The sequence below is a fragment of the Dromaius novaehollandiae genome, chromosome 4 (genome assembly GCF_036370855.1).
Source record: "Dromaius novaehollandiae isolate bDroNov1 chromosome 4, bDroNov1.hap1, whole genome shotgun sequence".
Lineage (NCBI taxonomy): Eukaryota > Metazoa > Chordata > Aves > Casuariiformes > Dromaiidae > Dromaius > Dromaius novaehollandiae.
This window is the reverse complement of record NC_088101.1, coordinates 30,362,084-30,378,365: the sequence shown is the minus strand read 5'-3', so window position 1 is coordinate 30,378,365 and position 16,282 is coordinate 30,362,084. Positions and strand designations below refer to the sequence as shown.

Genomic DNA, 16,282 nt, shown 5'->3' with positions numbered 1-16,282 from the left:
TCCCCAAGGCAGAGGTGATCGTTTATGTGCAGTATTACTAACATAATTTGAACAAGCTTGTGTTTTGAATGTGTCATCCCAAAAGTGATGCATATTCAATTAAATACTAAGTCTTCTGACAGGATGCTTAAGTGACATAGATCTGTTTAGGGAAACAAACTGGATGTGAATTAAACTTGTGTGGTTCAAAATGTGTGAATGAAGGTGTATGATCGTTTCTATATTCAAAAATGATAGAAAGTTAACAAAGAGGGGAAAAAAGCTCCTTTTCATGTCAAATTAAATTTAGAGCTATAAAGTTAAAGAACTAGAGCTCCTGTTTACATATAAAACAGGCTTTTTTTAGCTTGTCGCAACTTACTTTAGCTGTCACAAGTGATGGCTTCATGTGATAAAGAACAAACATTGTGCTAATGCCTACATCTATCTCCTGGGGAGTCTCTGTCAGATTCTAAACATAAAGCATGTTTTTAGTTGGTGGCTAGAGAACAGCCTCTATAAAAATTGTTAGGTAGCATAGCTGTTTTGTGGGAATTCTACTTTTTTTTTTTCAGGCAAATAAGCTCCCTCATCTAGTTTATTGTGTGGCTGCACGCACAGGGTGGGGAGATGTATGCAGTGGGTGAGGACAGAATCGATAGTGTGGACCTATAGCGTGTTCATCGAACGGCAACCTTGAGCATCCTCTGTTATGTCATGTGAACTCCCTATGTTGTTAATTTCTTGTCTGCACGCCTGCATTTTCATTTACAGGCTTCAGTGGCTATGTCCCCCAAGATTGCTGGTGAAGCACACCCCACTGTAGTTGCTATCAGTTATGTACCATAAGTCCTGCGATATATGGAAAATACTGAAAATTGTGCAGACAGAATAGGAAATACTTGTTTTTTTCCAGGGTCTGGGGACGGGGCAAAGGAAGGGAAGATGTTTGTATCTCATTGCAAAAGTAAATGTGCCTAGTGCATGTTTCAGTGACCTTGAAAACTTTAGACAAGCTGTGTCCATTAGAGCCATGTATGTGCCTAAGACTTCTTTATACACCTGTGTGATTACTTAATGGGCCGAATTGTTGCAGACTTCTCTTTTCCAGTTCTCTTATAACTCAAAATTCCGACTTTCACCAGTATCCTTCAATACTGTCTTGACATAAAGGATTTGGGGAAGAAAAAGTTTTGCTTACCTTCAAGAGGAGAGAAACTTCAGGCTGTAATTGCCTCAAACGCTGTGCTATGTATAACACAAATGCTATGTTGTCTCTGCTGGACAGTAGGGTGTTTTTTCCCCATCTAGCATTCCTCTTTCCATGCTGTTCAAGCTGTACATCTTGAAGCAAATCCCATGGAGGGTTTCTACACTGGGTTCCCTTATTTGGCAAGCAAATTTGTTATTCAAGTTGGTGTCCTATAAAAAAAAGGCAGTCCTGCCTCCTAATTTTATATGGTGACAGTGTTTACGCTGTTTGCAAATTACAGATTTTTAATGTGGGTGTTCCCACATAAGTTGCAGAGAGGGAATGTTCAGTCAATCCAAATTGTCTAATAAGGACAAATGGCATTTTTTTCCCAACAGCAATGAATAAGTGGACATAGCTGTCAAGCTATCATAATGTAAGCTATCTTTTGGTGATCTTGGCTGTAGATGCTTTCTGTCACTACAAGGTCTATCCAGCTGGTGAAGATTTGCTTTGAAAGACTGTTTTTGTTTTTGTTTTTGTTTTTATTTCTTTTGTCATATGGATCTGTTAGCTCCAGTATTTCTGAGACACTATGTTGCCTAAAGCAGTGTGGTCACATCAGCTTTCAAGGGAATAAATTCATAGGCTCAGTACCTGTATAGGAAGAGGTCTTACTGTGCCTGAAAACATCAGTAATTATCTGTTCCTCATCAGTCTCCCTCTGAAAGGTAGCAAAGCAGATTTGAAAGGGCACGTAGAAGCTATTTGGTTGTCCAGATCTTACTGCCAGTCTTCAGAACTGCCTTGCCCTCTTCAGGCTTGGCAGACTACTGCTGACAAGTGTCTGGCATGGCTTCTCTGTAGTGACTCAGGAATGTTTCTGTCAACCCTTCTCTCCTCCCCCTGCTCCCCCTCCCCCCCCAAAGCCCTACTGTCAGTGCTTCTGCTGAAGGCTGGCAAAAGGGGTCTTCAGGAGTACTGGTACCAGAATGTCTGCTCTTCTGAATCTGAAGAAAGGAAGTCTTCACACTCTCCTAGGTCTCAGAAGACTGAATGTGTATATATGCCTCCTCAGATTCAGGATGGTGACTCTTCACTGTATTCTTAATCTATAGGTTCAGGGCTGCTTTCTGACTTTACTGAATTGTGTATTCTCATTATATTATCCAGTTTACTTGTAATTCTAAATTCAATATAGGGTACAAGGACTTTACCATCCCTTAGACCTTATTGAACTTCCCTCATGCCTGCATGCTTGATTACATATGTCACACACATTGACAAAATATATTCCAAATTCTTCCCACAACTGCTCAAGGGGCTTAAGATCTTGCTGAGCTGAATATCCTCAAAGACAAAGGTAAATCACTTGCAGCATTCCTCCAGTTGGCAGATACAGCTCCTGCACTTGTCATTGAAGCTCAAACTGCTGGAATCAGCTTGTTGCAAAAGCAAGCTGGCTAGAGAGCAATCTGTTCATGTTTGTGAAACATTATGCATTTGACTTGGCTGCTAGATTTAGTGGCAGGTTTCGTAAAGCCTTACTCCAGCTTTTGCTGACTGATGCAGCTGCTTTTCTCCTCCTTTCATCCTGAAGAAGATACTACAACCGGCAACTTGAAAGTAGAACTCTGTCAAAGAAGGAATGATGCTTACTTTCCTTACAGTTTGTGTGCTTCTGAGAGATGCAGCTAGTATGGATGGCATCATCTTTTTTCCCTTCCCTGCTCTTAGCTGAGGGAACTGATATTCAGTTGTTTCTGTTTTCCCCATGAAAGCGTATGTGAAAGATGCTAGTCATCCATGTGGCATATATATATAAATATATATATGTCTTCATTAGGATCTGCATCAGTTACAGCTGCAATTCCTCTAGGGTAATCAACCTCTTTGCTTCAAAGCTTAAAACAAGTAAAACTAGAAATTAGCAGAAAATGCAAACCTGGAAGCTCAGATGGCATCTCTGTAAGTTATTATTCCATACAAATATTTAGTAGTAGGCGCAGTTGCTGCCAAAGTTGATATGGGGCAGATCTCGAAGGCTGTTCAACAGGATTAGGACCTGGATGTGATGGCCTCTTGAGAATGTCACATATGAGAAGCAGCAGCACTGATTTTTCCAAATTCAGAGGGAACAACCTCTTGTATACTCACATGTACCAGCAAAATACTGCTACTAAAATGATACACAGAACTATCCTTATTCTGCTGAGTTTCTGCCAGCACTCTTAAGTTTTACTGGGGGAAGGCTACCTCTGGAAGGTAACCTGTTGCAACAACACTAAAATTACCAGAAAAGAGTGGTTGGTTGCTTGAAGAGTGTGTGTTTGAGGGGTTGGTCCAATATTCCTTTCCCTCAGAAGTAAAGCTTTGGTCTTGTGTAAAGATTGCCACAAAGCTGTTTCCAGGGTTTCAGTTTCAAATGCAGGCTTATTTTAATGTACTTCACTACACTGATGCACGTCTTTGTGCATTCCCATGAGCTGTTAACTCAGCCTTTCTGAAGAACAAGTGGCCAGAGACAGGGCAGGAGGGAGCTCCTTAAGCTGGCATAGGTGCCTGGGAACATGAAACTAAGGCCTAAGTAGGGCTTTCAGATTAATACTCAGTCCACTGTCAAACAGGTGACTGTAGGTGTGTGCTGTTGCTTTTTGCCCTCCAAGCCAAAGATGACTGCTTTTCAGTGATGCTTTATTGTATGCTATAGCTTGTGCAGTATTTTGATATGAAAAAAATGTTGAAATTACCAGTGTTTGGTTCATGACTATAAATCTTAGCTTGTTTTTAAATAACGGTACTTCGATGAAGTACCGTTATTAAAAATAAAGGATCGTTTTTGCAATTTTAAAACGTGTGCATTTTCTATGTAAATGTCTTTTAAGTGTACTCCTGATAACCTGTTTTTCATCATTTGCAATTCTTTGGGATCTGAAATAGGGTAAAAACAATAACCACCTATAGACTCTATTGTAAATTCTTTTGTTTACCCCAAATTCGCACTTGTCTAAGCTTGTTCCATCTTCTCCCTGACATTTTCTATATTGAAGTTTTACTAACACTCAGGTCTTACAACGATTTTTGTAAGAAGGGGAAACTATCTGCTTGTTTTTAATTACAGCTCAGCATATTAACTTCACATAAGAAAAAAGTTGCTTCCCTGAAGGAGTTGGAAAACATTTAAAAATATGTATTGTTCATTCACACCATGTTGGAGTTGAGAAGATTGCTGGAGAAACTCCATATTGGAGCATTAAAGTCAAATGCATGGCAAGATCTGTAAAATTTGCAGAAACATGTCCTATTTTATTCATGGATAAAGCTACTGTATCTCTGTGCATAGTAAAGACAGGAAGATGACTGCAAAATGGGTGTTATTAAAGTCCTGCAATGTAGCAAATTCAGGATTGTGATACAATGCTGTGATATATTGGTCTTTTTGGTGAAAATCACCAACTCCAACCATGATAAAATTGTTTTCCGGGGCTAGATAACAGTATATTAGAATTAGTAAACATCTTTGCTCATATATAGTTTGTACCTTTTTCTTTCTATTTCAATAGCCTGTGAACATTTCGAAGATACATGTAAGGTGTGCCGAAATCATTTATAATATGATACTAATTATGTCACAAATGTCAAATTGTTGCTGTTTTTATAGGAGGTATGGTAACTGGGAAATGCATCCATTGTCTTCCATTTGCAAGGATTCAGTTCAGTGTGTTCTGATGCCCCTGGAAAACAGTTAATAAATAAAGTGTTGCTATGGTTATTCATAGAGCTAGTTTCTACGGACCATAATCCTTTCTCAGTTATGCTTTCTCTTCCTAATTATTATTTTACATTTGTTCCTTACCTTTGTGTTGATCTGCTCTCTTTGCTTTGTAGTGTCTGGGAACTTGAAATAGCTGTTACTTCAATTTGCACAGAGTCGGTAAAGTCATCCAGAAAAATCTGCAGCTTTTAGGCATTCTGAAACAGTATGCTTGAAATCTACAGATTCCAGAATGTGGGGATCCTCTTGGGCACAAATTTTTCATTAATTGATGAGAAACTCCAGGTATATTATTCTTAAATCAGTACTGCACTCTGTTTTCTTGAATTTAAGTGCTCCCATTTTCAGCCGAAATAATGTAATTTCTTGTCCTTCCTCTTAAACATGAAGGGTATAATTTGTTTTATAAAACTTCTAATTCATTGGATGGATAATGCTTACCCAGTTCTTGAAGAGTGTTGTCTTGGACTAACAGAAGCCCATAGGTCTGTCTCGCTGGATCATCGTTTTATTTGCATCTCTTGGGACAGAACTAGTTTGATCACCACATGGAAGTAAGTTTGTGCCCCTTCTGAAAAGCTTGCTATTCTGGCAAAGAAGAGGCTGCAAGATGGAAGCAACCTCAAGGAAAATCTCTGCTCAATTTAAGGAAAGTTACTGTTTCCTGTAGTCTCACATACCTTTTTACCAGTGCTTTCCCAGTTCGATATACCCATTATGATTTATAATAAAGAACATTCTGCTAAATGACTTTACACAAAGATTTTCAAAGAAACATGGATGTATCATTCTGAAGCTCTAAACATCTCCTGCAGTGAGATTTTAATCAACTGTGCACACACACACACACACACACACACACGTACGTACGTACGTACATACACATATATATTAAAAAAGGGAGGGGGGGTTAAGTAGCAAGTGCCTTATTTTCATTTGCCTAGTGCATAACTGAGATGATGACAGCCTACTTCCATTCACTGCCTCTTGGAGAGATGCTCTAGCTGTGAAGCTAAACCTGGCTGGTGGGTGTGGGGTGTCTGTTTTTGAGCAGCGGGATTCGTGCATCTCTTACTTGAAGTCCATGGGTCATCATCTCAGTTCATATTCTGGCAAATAACCACTCTTATACAAGAGCTACACCAACAGCTGAAAATGCACAGACCCATTATTAAAAAGCAAGCAGTTCTGTGCTTCTACAAGCAAAGTTTTAGAGCAGTGGAGCAGTCCTGGCAGATGCACCTCAGGAAAGAATCAGCTTTACCTCTCTTTCATCTACCTCAGAGGAGCTAGGGGGAAAAAAAAAAAAAATTGAACAAATATCTGTCCACAAAAGGGAATGTGGTCAAATTAAGCTTGCCATCCTAACCACCCCTTTCATTTCAGTTTGATTTCTAGAGGGGGCTTCTAGCTTGCACATGCTTATTCCTCACAGGCTGGACTTTCAGATGAAGGGCACTTGCTGATGCAGTCACAATTTAAGGTTTGCTGGTTCCTCTCTTTGTGACACTAAGTAAGTTATTTAATGGACTTGAACACTGGGCTTTTTGATCATTCTCCCTCGTTATTTAACCTTGTCACTCTTCATTGAAAAGCTGTCTCCCCACTCCTTCCTTTCCTATCCTAATACTAGTGTTTTAAGTGTTTTTAGATTCTCTAGTGTGTTATTAATGCTTCCCAGTGAGTAAAACCTTTGTTGTTGTCTATGTTTGTTTAGGAAAACAGTTTCTAGGTGATAGTTACTTCCACTCAGCAAGTGAGAGACTGACTATGTACCAGTGCCTGTTCTTTCTGGCACAGGTCATTTTGCATACCTTCGACTATTTCTCAAAAGATCTATCACTGCCTACAGGAAGCTCTTGCATAGCCTGTTGAAGTGACTAGCAGCTCTGCCCTCAGCTCTGCCTGAGTCTTATTCATGTAACCCCAGCTGTGCAGTGCCTTTCAGAAACACAGCCATAAGCACGATGTCAGGCAGCTCCAAGACCCCCTTTCAGGCTTTTAGTCCAGCTTTGAAGAGCTTGAAGCAGTAGTACCTCAGGGGAGGTAGTCTTCATTCTTTGCAATGTTCTATGAGGAGCACCACTCACCGTTGCACACAATGCAAATGCACACACATGTAAGTACATTCAGATGTGACAGAGGAAAGTTTGGTTACTTACCGGTAGCCATTTTTCCAAAATGCATATGCATTTGCAACCTTGTCCTTTTCTTGCTCTGCTGAGTCCCTCCCTTTTAGCACCTTGGGTTAAGAGGAACCAAGAAGGAGGGACAGGTTGTGCCCCTTCACCTGCTTGGAGGAGCCTGTGTCCTACAAATCCTGCTATAGCAGCAAACGTGTCTGCCAGTGTGTCTGCAGGTAATTCATAGCATGGATGTATGCTCATCCTGCTTACCTTGAACACCTATGGGCTCAGAAACCTCATTTGCTTCTCCAGTGGAATGTGTATGAAGATTATGAACTTTGGAAGGACAACATATGTCAAAGAATTTAAATTATCTGAGGTAAGCAACATCTGAGGATGTCAAGAAAAAAGTTAATGTATAATTTTCTGTTGATTGATAGACACAGCTGTCAGTAATCAGACCCCATACTAATCCTCAGATAAATTAAATTTTTTTTTTGCAACCTTTTGCAACCTTTTTTTTGCAAAAATGCAAAAGGATGCATTTTTGATACCCATAGTGATCCAAACTAAATGCCTATTTTAACTATGAAAGTGGTTCAAATCACTGCAGTGTTTATGCAAAAACCCAAGAAGAATAATTAGTGTGGATTCTAAAACACTACTACAAACCTATTGCAAAAATGTACAGCATTTATTCACATACAGACAAAAAGGCACAATTCTACTGAATATTTTAACAAAAAATACAGCTGTCTTCAACTAGGTCTTTATAAATACTTCAAAAAAGGGGGAAAATAAATACAGGATTGGGCCATGTAATATAAAATAGTCATCTCTACATATACTTTTTATTTCTATCTGTTTCTCTTCATGCACCTTTTTAATTAATTTTAGCTGAATGGACACCAAAGCTAGGCACATAGTGAAAAATCTTCTGTACAAGGTTTTACAAATGTAATGACAATTTTTTCAAATTTCTGAAATTAAGATTTATACACAACACGTATAACCCTTCATTTAGATTTGTGTGAGTTTATAACCTAACAAATGGCATTCCAGGCAACTTTACAGAAGTTTTAACTAGCCTACAGTTTGACATAATACACCAATCATAATCAAAGATTTCTTGGTCAGTCTGCACAAGAAAGGTAACGGTTAAAAAAGAATTCAGCAAATGGTTCTATCCCAATAAAATACAGGGGGTGGATTTGTATTGTCACTACTGTACTTTTACAACACCTCTTCTGCTGAACACTAAGCATGGGAGACAAAACTAATCTATAGAGCTGGTCATACTGCGGTCATCTTACAGCTTTTTGTAATTAGGGGATGGGGGAAAAGCGCTTTTTTGTTTTTGGTTCAGCATAACTTGAAACATTAGAAAGCTTATTAACCTAAATGTTGGGGAGCAAAACAGATAAGGCATTAATTCTGCACAATGCTAGCATTCATAATAGTGCAAATTAATCAGGTACCTCTTTCAAACTGGTGTGAGGTTAAATATTTACTTAGAATCAAAATTTAGATTATTCCATCTATGGCTTGACAAACAATTCCCTATGTGTCACAAGCTTCTTACAGAAACTAACAATGCTTGTCTAGAAAATGTTGCTGTATGTTGAATAGAACTACCTGCACTTACCTTTTGCCTGTCTTGTTGCTTTCTGATTAAATAAGTACTCTTATTTTAACTCATCCCAAGAATGACTACGTAATTTCAGATTTGCCAATGCCCTGTTAGACTTTAATCTGGCCAAATCATGAGGTTAACCTAATTTCTTGGGAGCAGCAATGGTATTTTAAAAGTACAGTGTTAAACAAAATTTCCCCTCTTCAGCATCATCCCAAAAGGTATCAAAAGGTTAAGACTTCCAATTTTTAAAACATGACAGGGATGCTTTCTGTCAAAATATTCAATTAAGTGATAACTTGCATAGCAAGACAGGGTGTTAATAAGCCTTTTTCTGATTGAATCCTCTGGAAGACTCGGTTATGGCAGAGTTCTACTGTATTTTAAAATTTTCCCTGCTCAAGAGGCAATGGTCTAACATTAAAAAATAGCTGAATATGATAACAGTAGGCCAGGAACAGAAAAGGGAGGGGGATCTTTATGCCTGTATTTCTGTAACTCATTGCTGCTTAAACTTTCTTTTAACTAGTATATACCTGACTTAAATTTATGCAGAATTGAAAAACTTACAGGCTCCTAACAATCCACTGTTATGTGTGCACTCTACTCAGTACAAAACAGTATCCTAATGAACTGCTAATATTATTGCTGATAGCTTACTAGTTATTGCCATTTGCAATTTAAAAAAAAAAAAAAAGTATGCAATCAGAATGTGAGTTCCTTCTTCCATCAAATCTAGTCCAGAATAGAATGAAATAATTTTTCTTCATTTGAATGTAAAGAGCTAATCACAATTTATTGCCTTTCCATTTTATTCTCTTTAAAAATATATATTTATGTCCACTTTAACCCTTTAGTGTCATAAGCCTGGCTTTCCCAATACATACCATTAGTGCATATGCAGTGGGCTTTGGGAAATCCTACTGACTAGTGCCTTAAAATTTTTTTTCTTGAATTGTCATTGTATTCCAGGAGGCAGGTGACTAAATAAATGCTAATGTGTTATTCCACAGGGTGCAGTAACCCATAAGCCTGCGCTCTTCTCAGAACTAAGCCATTCAGGAGTTCTCTCCATGCTCAGTCTGAGTCTTTTCAAGCTGCTGCACTATAAGGCAGCTGCAGCCCTGACCTGTCCCTTCCTTTCTCCAGTATAAAATCATGTTTATATCTGGCCATCTTAGATGTATTTACATGTAAACTCTGGAGTTTATGGAGGGTTTTGAGCTGCCATATGTGCTCAAATTGAATGCAACAAAGCATTCTGCAAACAGAGGACAAAGACCTACCACCATCCAAGGAAAGTGACCATTTGTAATGGGGTTTAGCAGTGCAGTACGGTTAAATAACCACCTTTGATTTAGTACACTCTAGTTAAATTAACAGCTTGTGCTTTTTTGGAAGGGTGGGGAAGGGAACAAAACCAAAATGTTTTCAATCAGTGCTGTTTAGCTAAACAGGGATGAATGCAGCCTACCTCCCCCTACCCACCCTAGCCCCTTCTAAAGTTTTTAGAGCGTTATTTTAGTGTTCATCACAAATCCTATTTTAGTAATGATCTCATTTCTCTGCTTCCTCAGGAAAGTTGCAAATAAAGATTCAAATTTCTCACAGAATAGGTTGGGGGGGCAAAAAATATCTTTTAAGTGCATGTAAACATGTTTATACAGCTTAGGAATAATGGGTCTAATTTGTCAGTCTGCAGCCATGTCTAAGAACTCTCCCCTCTCACACCAATAAATAACGTGGAGTTGGCTTGTAGGCAGTGACTCTACTGACCACGGTGCTGACACTACGTCCCTCTGTCCAGTCAGGATGCCAGGATGCTTCTCCTAATAATGTCTGTCCTCCTGTTGATCGTGCTGTTGGGACTGAGCCTCTGCTGTCTGCACTTTTTTTCAGCCACTTCAGTTTCTGAGTCACTCATTTCGGCGTCAGGGACGTACCCATCATTCTCACTGTCAGGCTTTAGCTTGCTTTTCGCCCTGTCCTTCGGTGAAACCCTGCCCACGCCCAGGTAGGGGTAGCTGGAGTTCTGGCGGCAGGTCTCCTCGGGGCTCTCGCCCTGCTGCTGTCTCTCCCCCTTCTTTGGAATTCGAAATCCGCCCCAGTTTTTCACTGGGCTCGTGGGCGTTGTAGGCACTTTAACTACCGTCTGATTAGAGTTTATTTTGATGAGACCTCCATTGCATTTAGGCACTATATCCCTCCGCGTGCCAGGTGCTGTCCTACCACTGGAGTGGTTCACAGCCCTCTTATTTTCTGATTGCCTCAGAGAGAGTTCTGTGGGTCTCAGTGGTTTGTGGTTGTGTTTAGAAGTCTTTTCCTTCAGTTCTGCCTTGATTACCTCACACTGTGGACGATTGTCTCTTCTTTTCCTGTGGTCTGGTATAACTATGCCATTTTTCTGCTGTGCTGATACAACCCGTGCTTCTGCAAAGGTCTTGTCAAAATTTATAAAGCTACCTGGAGTCGCACCACCTTCCCTTTGGCTGGGCTGCCTCAGCATGGATTTGCTGTCATTCCCAGAGCTATTTCTTACTCTGTCGCTCTTGTGCGATTTTTTCAAAGAGTGGGTTAGAGACGTGCCCATTTGTTTCCTGAAGAATGCAGAATGCCATTTCAAGTCCTCTATCTTAGGGGCATCGGGACCCAAAGATGGACTATTGAACAACACCATATTTTCCATTGAGGAGAATGACGAAGGCACACCTAAATGTAAACAAATGAAGTTAAAGCCAAGCAACTGCATGTCTTCGTTACATACCACTTCTCTGAACTGCACCTATTTTTAACTATTCTTCATGCCTGTGAGGCGTTCTTCAGCATATATGGGCATTTGGTGGCCTATCCAGCAGTACATCATGACTATGTGGGTGCCTATGTAGTGGGTTCACTGTGTACTGCCATTGGGGGTTACCCTCCTCATAGCAGTGCTGCACCTGTTTGTTATACCTGCAGTGAATGTAAATCCCAACACTGCTGCATGCACTATGACAAAAAACTCAGGTTGGGAGGGGAGGGGAAGCAACCAGCAGGCATGGTTCTGATTGATTTGACAATTCTCTCTAAAATTTGTATTACTACTGAATACTTTAAGGATAGTCTAGTTAATCACTTTGAAGTTTTTCATTTCTGAGGAAAGACTACTGCCACTGAGAATAGGCACAAAGAAAACCAGATCATTTCAAAACCTACCTTTGCTACCTTTTCCAAATTCATTTCTTTAAACTACCATCTACGGTAGCAAAGAAACACATATTAAACACCAACGTAGCAGCATTAATAAACCACAAACTTACTAGGTACTGTATGGCACTTACATGTCTCTGCCATAAAGAGTCATTAGTTTAAAAATAAAAATCAGACCAGAACGGATATGAACCAGCAAAGACGTTCAGTACCCTATGGATAAGAACACAGACGTACCAGTTTCTATGGCAATGCGACCACCATTAGAGCCACACAGATTCTCATTTTTTCTCCAATCTGCTGATGCATGGTGGACTACACAAGATTTTAATGAGAATAAACGAGGTCCTGTTGTCCTTCAAAGTAAGTAAGTAGCCTCTAACCAAACTTTTTAATGGTTGTGCCTGTGGTCTTATTCTTAGATGTGAAAAAGGTAGTACTGAAGCATACCTGAAACTCGTTCTTGTTCCAACTGCTTTGCGTAGAGATTAAATATCTGTTCTTGAACTTTGCAAACAGATCTCTTGATTTTTTCTCTTCGAGTCACCATGTAAGTGAGATTACGTACCTAGAAGGCATCAAATTGATGAGTTTTACAGAAATTGTATTTCTATGATGCTATAGATCTGTAGTTTGAAAAAAAAAACTCTTGCTCAGCAAGATTTTTCTGATTATCCTGAAAAGTGTTATATATGTCCCTGAATTCAGCTTACATACTATATACCATTTAACAAGTTAGATATCTAAGTTTAACCTCCTTCAATACACTTCTTAGAAAGGAGTATCGCATACCATTTAACCGAGAGATTAGTCTATCAAATTTGGGGGGCCCACAGTCCAGAAGTAACTCTGTGATCACTTGTATCATAAATATGCAAAAATCAGGAGAAATGCAGGAAATGCTTAAATATACTCAGTGCTAAACAACCTAGCGCTATTTGTCTCTTACTGTTTGAGACAACACGATGGAGAATTATACTAAAAAATTAACAGCATGAAAATACGGAAAGGTAGTCAAAAGAACCAGTCTTTTCAACAAACCTTCCATTCCAGTATGATGGATCAAAATAGACGCACGCCAGGCTGTAGGTGCCATAGCACAACAGACTTGCATGGATTAGGAACAGTAACAAAAAGATTATTTTGACTGGTCTCAGTTATTTTTAGAGCACAAACTTCATTTTTGCCTTCAAATTTTCACTTTTTAAATCTAGACAGCTCTGTAAAATCTTGGTTGCACAATCCCTACTCTCTACAAGCCTAATAAAAGCCTTCCTAGAACTTGGAAGTTCTTTTCCATCGAGGGAATTGCTAAGCACTGCTAATGCCCATATGTGGGGGCTTCCAAGGCTCCCCTCTCAGTTCAGCACAGAGGCAGACAGCATGGCACACTGGGGCTCATAACCTTGTGGGCTGATCTCAAAACCATTAAGGAGGAGACGTTTACCAACTGTGATTGTTTTTTGCTAAGGCCCTGCTATATAAGGCTTCCAACCCAAGCACAGCCAGTGATTTAAGAAAGGGTTAAGTAACTATCATTACTCTGTGGATTTTAAGAGATTCATCTAGCAAGATATCCTTTCTGATACAGTTCACAGCATTTTGTTCCTTGCCCTGTCTGATCCCAGCTGCAGAAAAACAGACGTGTCAGGTCCACAGAATTACCTGTGTTGATAGGTAAAGTGGATGCCACCATTTCAAAATCTGTTTCTAGATGGACAACATTGTCATTAATGTCATCTATAATTGCATCTACCAGACTTTACCTTGAAGAGGAACGCCACTGGGGGCCTTTTTTGTCAGCGGTTTTCTTGGATGTATGTATCAGTGAGAATAACAGAGCAGTACAATATTAAAAGTAGTACTAGAACAATGTATCCTGTTTTGACACCACACTTAAAAAGGATACAGAATATGTTAAGAACCAGAGAACATAGTGATAAACTCATCTTATGGAGCTGATCAAGACTAAAAGAAATCTTGAACACGCTGAACAGAAACAGAAGATATTGGTAAATACCAAATCCCTAATCTAGCGAAAGAAGGGTCAGTGGCTAGAAGTTGAAACTAGGAAAAACACTTTAAAAAGAAAGAAACTGCAGCTATTCATTCAAAAAATCATTAGCCATCAGGACCCTTTACAAAAGGATGTAATTAAGAGATGTTTGAGCACCTCCAGTCCCGATTCAAAGACTACCTACTGTTCTGAAGGCGAGCCTCTGGTTCAAGTTACTAGATCTGAGGCAGGACCTTCTGAGTCAGGTTCCATACATAGCCTGCCCAAGACATACGCTGTATGTACAAGAGCAAACTAAACTAACTGCAGTAATTTTTCTGGCCCTATCATTCCTTAGTATCTCTGCTAGTTAATCCAGAAACAAAAGGTAATGAATTCAGGTCGTTACAGGGTCAGATATACTTAAGATTAAACACCAAATTGATCCCATTAAAACTGCTCTTTGAACACTCAAAACCTAATTAAGTGGAATATCATATGCCTACCAAACCTACCACACAAATGCCCAGTGAAACGTCATTCTAGTACGATGCTGCATCAATGAAAAACAGATTGGCTCCGAATCAAGTTTTGAGATCATCTTTTCTAGTGCATCGGAAGTAAGGATCAAAGAAAGCGCTCACTGGCTGAAAAGGCACTATCTGCAGGGTTGCTGCAGTACAGCCAACAGCCATCAGTGTAAGCAACAGAAAAGCATAATCTAAAATATGACAATCTAGTTATATAAAGGCTGGATACTGCAAGCCAAGACCTGTCAACCCTGTGGACTAACCTGTTATTTGAAAAGCGTAATTGGTTTAACCCATTTTGCCCTGTAGAAGTTTAGTGTAACTGTCTTTTACCAAACTGACAACACAGTTTTGAGTTAAAAGGAAGCCGGGAGTGCTGTGTGCAATGGCAACAACAGAGTGTAGTTTGGTAACTCGGCTAATGAAGCCTGGCAAACCTTGTGCAAGCACAGGCAGTGCAGTGGCTTACCCGCTCCAGATCCTGCCGGAGGTGCGTGAAGAGCTGCAATCGTCTGAACAGAACATCCTGCTCTCGCTTAGCCAGATTGTCCTCTTCATCCTTCTTTGGGGTAATCAAGGGCTTATTGAAATTGGCTTTTCGCTTCAGCTTCCAGTACTGGTAAAGGAATCCCACAGGCTCCTCAGGCAGCCGCAGCGCTTTAGCCACTTCTGAAGACTCAACAAACGTGTAGAACTCATCCTCCAGCTGCTGGAGTTTTTGCTTGCGGACGCTGACTCTGTGGGCCTCCTCCTGATTTTGATCGATGCTGTGGAAGGGGTCAATGTGGGCAGGAAAAGAGCTGTCCTGAAGCCCATTCCCATTCTCCTGGCCTGGGCTTTCACTGAGGGGCTCATCATCCGCTTTCTTGGTGGAGCTGTGCTTGGGACAGTAGGACTTAAACTTCACCTCATCGTTCTCCGCCAGTATGGTCTTCATCTCCAAGCCACGGTCAAATGCGCAGGTGACATGAAAGGCTGTTCTGCAGTTCTTCACTGAACACTACAGAAATTAAAGTTAAAATTAACCAAATACAAGTTTAAAAAGTCACACTGCCTGTAAGTATTCGAGCAGCCAGGACTCCTTTGGATGAACAACCACATTACTGGGCTCTGCTTCTAAGCTGCATGTACTCTCTTGCTCTCTTTTAATTACGTTTACAATTTAGTGCTTTCAACCCAGGCAACGATCAAGTGACCCAGTGGGACAGGAGTGGTTAACCCCTCCCTGGCCCAATCACACAATTCAATAACCAGCAAATCCACACGAGGACGGTTCTTAGAGTGGCTGGAGCCACCCACTCAGAGCAGTGTTACACAAAGCAAAATATTCCCCCTTTGACTGTGCCAGCATGAGAGAGAGGGGAAAAAAACACTTCAGTGGCTCCAGGCCAGTCTGATACTTTTAATTAAAAGTCTTTCCTAGCACCTGGACCCATGCTACCCAAAAGGCCTCAACTGAGTGGATTTTTTTTTCCTGTTATCATAAGTTTATAATGTCAAATATTAAATCACTGTCAATCACTACTTCACTGACTACAGCCTTTACTTCACTTGAGGGATGAGAAGGGGCAATTCAAAAAAATTTTTTTGTCATATTTCATCCTTCCCAGTGAAATCTAGCCATCATGGATTGGCACTAGTTCAGCTTATTTAACACTTCATTTCAATTATAAATAATTTTCTCTTGCAAAATGTTGTCATAGCTATTACCAGCCATAAATTGAAAGGTTTAAATATATGTTCGTATATACACACACACACACACGTACGCATAAATGTATTTCTATCAACTCACACTTCTGTCCTCAGTGAAAATAATTAAAAGTGGAAATGAATGTTACTGACGTTAACTAGGAGGGAAC

The 16,282-nt window shown here is 39.9% G+C and overlaps 2 protein-coding genes across 25 annotated transcripts in view; one reads left to right on the top strand and one right to left on the bottom strand.

Moving 5' to 3' along the window:
- Positions 1-16,282, top strand: part of SCLT1 (sodium channel and clathrin linker 1) — a 68,214-nt gene that overhangs the window by 41,402 nt on the left and 10,530 nt on the right. For 8 of the 14 annotated variants that reach the window (XM_026107543.2, XM_026107545.2, XM_026107542.2 and 5 more), the window contains one exon: positions 754-4,024. The exons of 1 other annotated variant lie outside the window; for it this stretch is intronic. In XM_026107543.2, coding sequence (XP_025963328.1) covers positions 754-828 — 75 coding nt within the window. In that variant the 3' untranslated portion in view covers positions 829-4,024. Of the gene's footprint in view, positions 1-554; positions 4,025-4,292; positions 4,952-16,282 lie in introns of those variants that run through there. 5 more of the 14 variants (XM_064510704.1, XM_064510700.1, XM_026107546.2 and 2 more) reach the window with 3 other exon arrangements.
- Positions 7,748-16,282, bottom strand: part of JADE1 (jade family PHD finger 1) — a 170,220-nt gene continuing 161,685 nt past the window's right edge. For all 11 annotated transcript variants that reach the window (XM_064510693.1, XM_064510692.1, XM_064510696.1 and 8 more), the window contains 3 exons: positions 14,890-15,420; positions 12,345-12,462; positions 7,748-11,414 (listed from right to left, as the gene is read on the bottom strand). In XM_064510693.1, the coding sequence (XP_064366763.1) occupies positions 10,513-11,414; positions 12,345-12,462; positions 14,890-15,420 (1,551 nt within the window). In that variant the 3' untranslated portion in view covers positions 7,748-10,512. The remainder of the gene's footprint in view (positions 11,415-12,344; positions 12,463-14,889; positions 15,421-16,282) is intronic.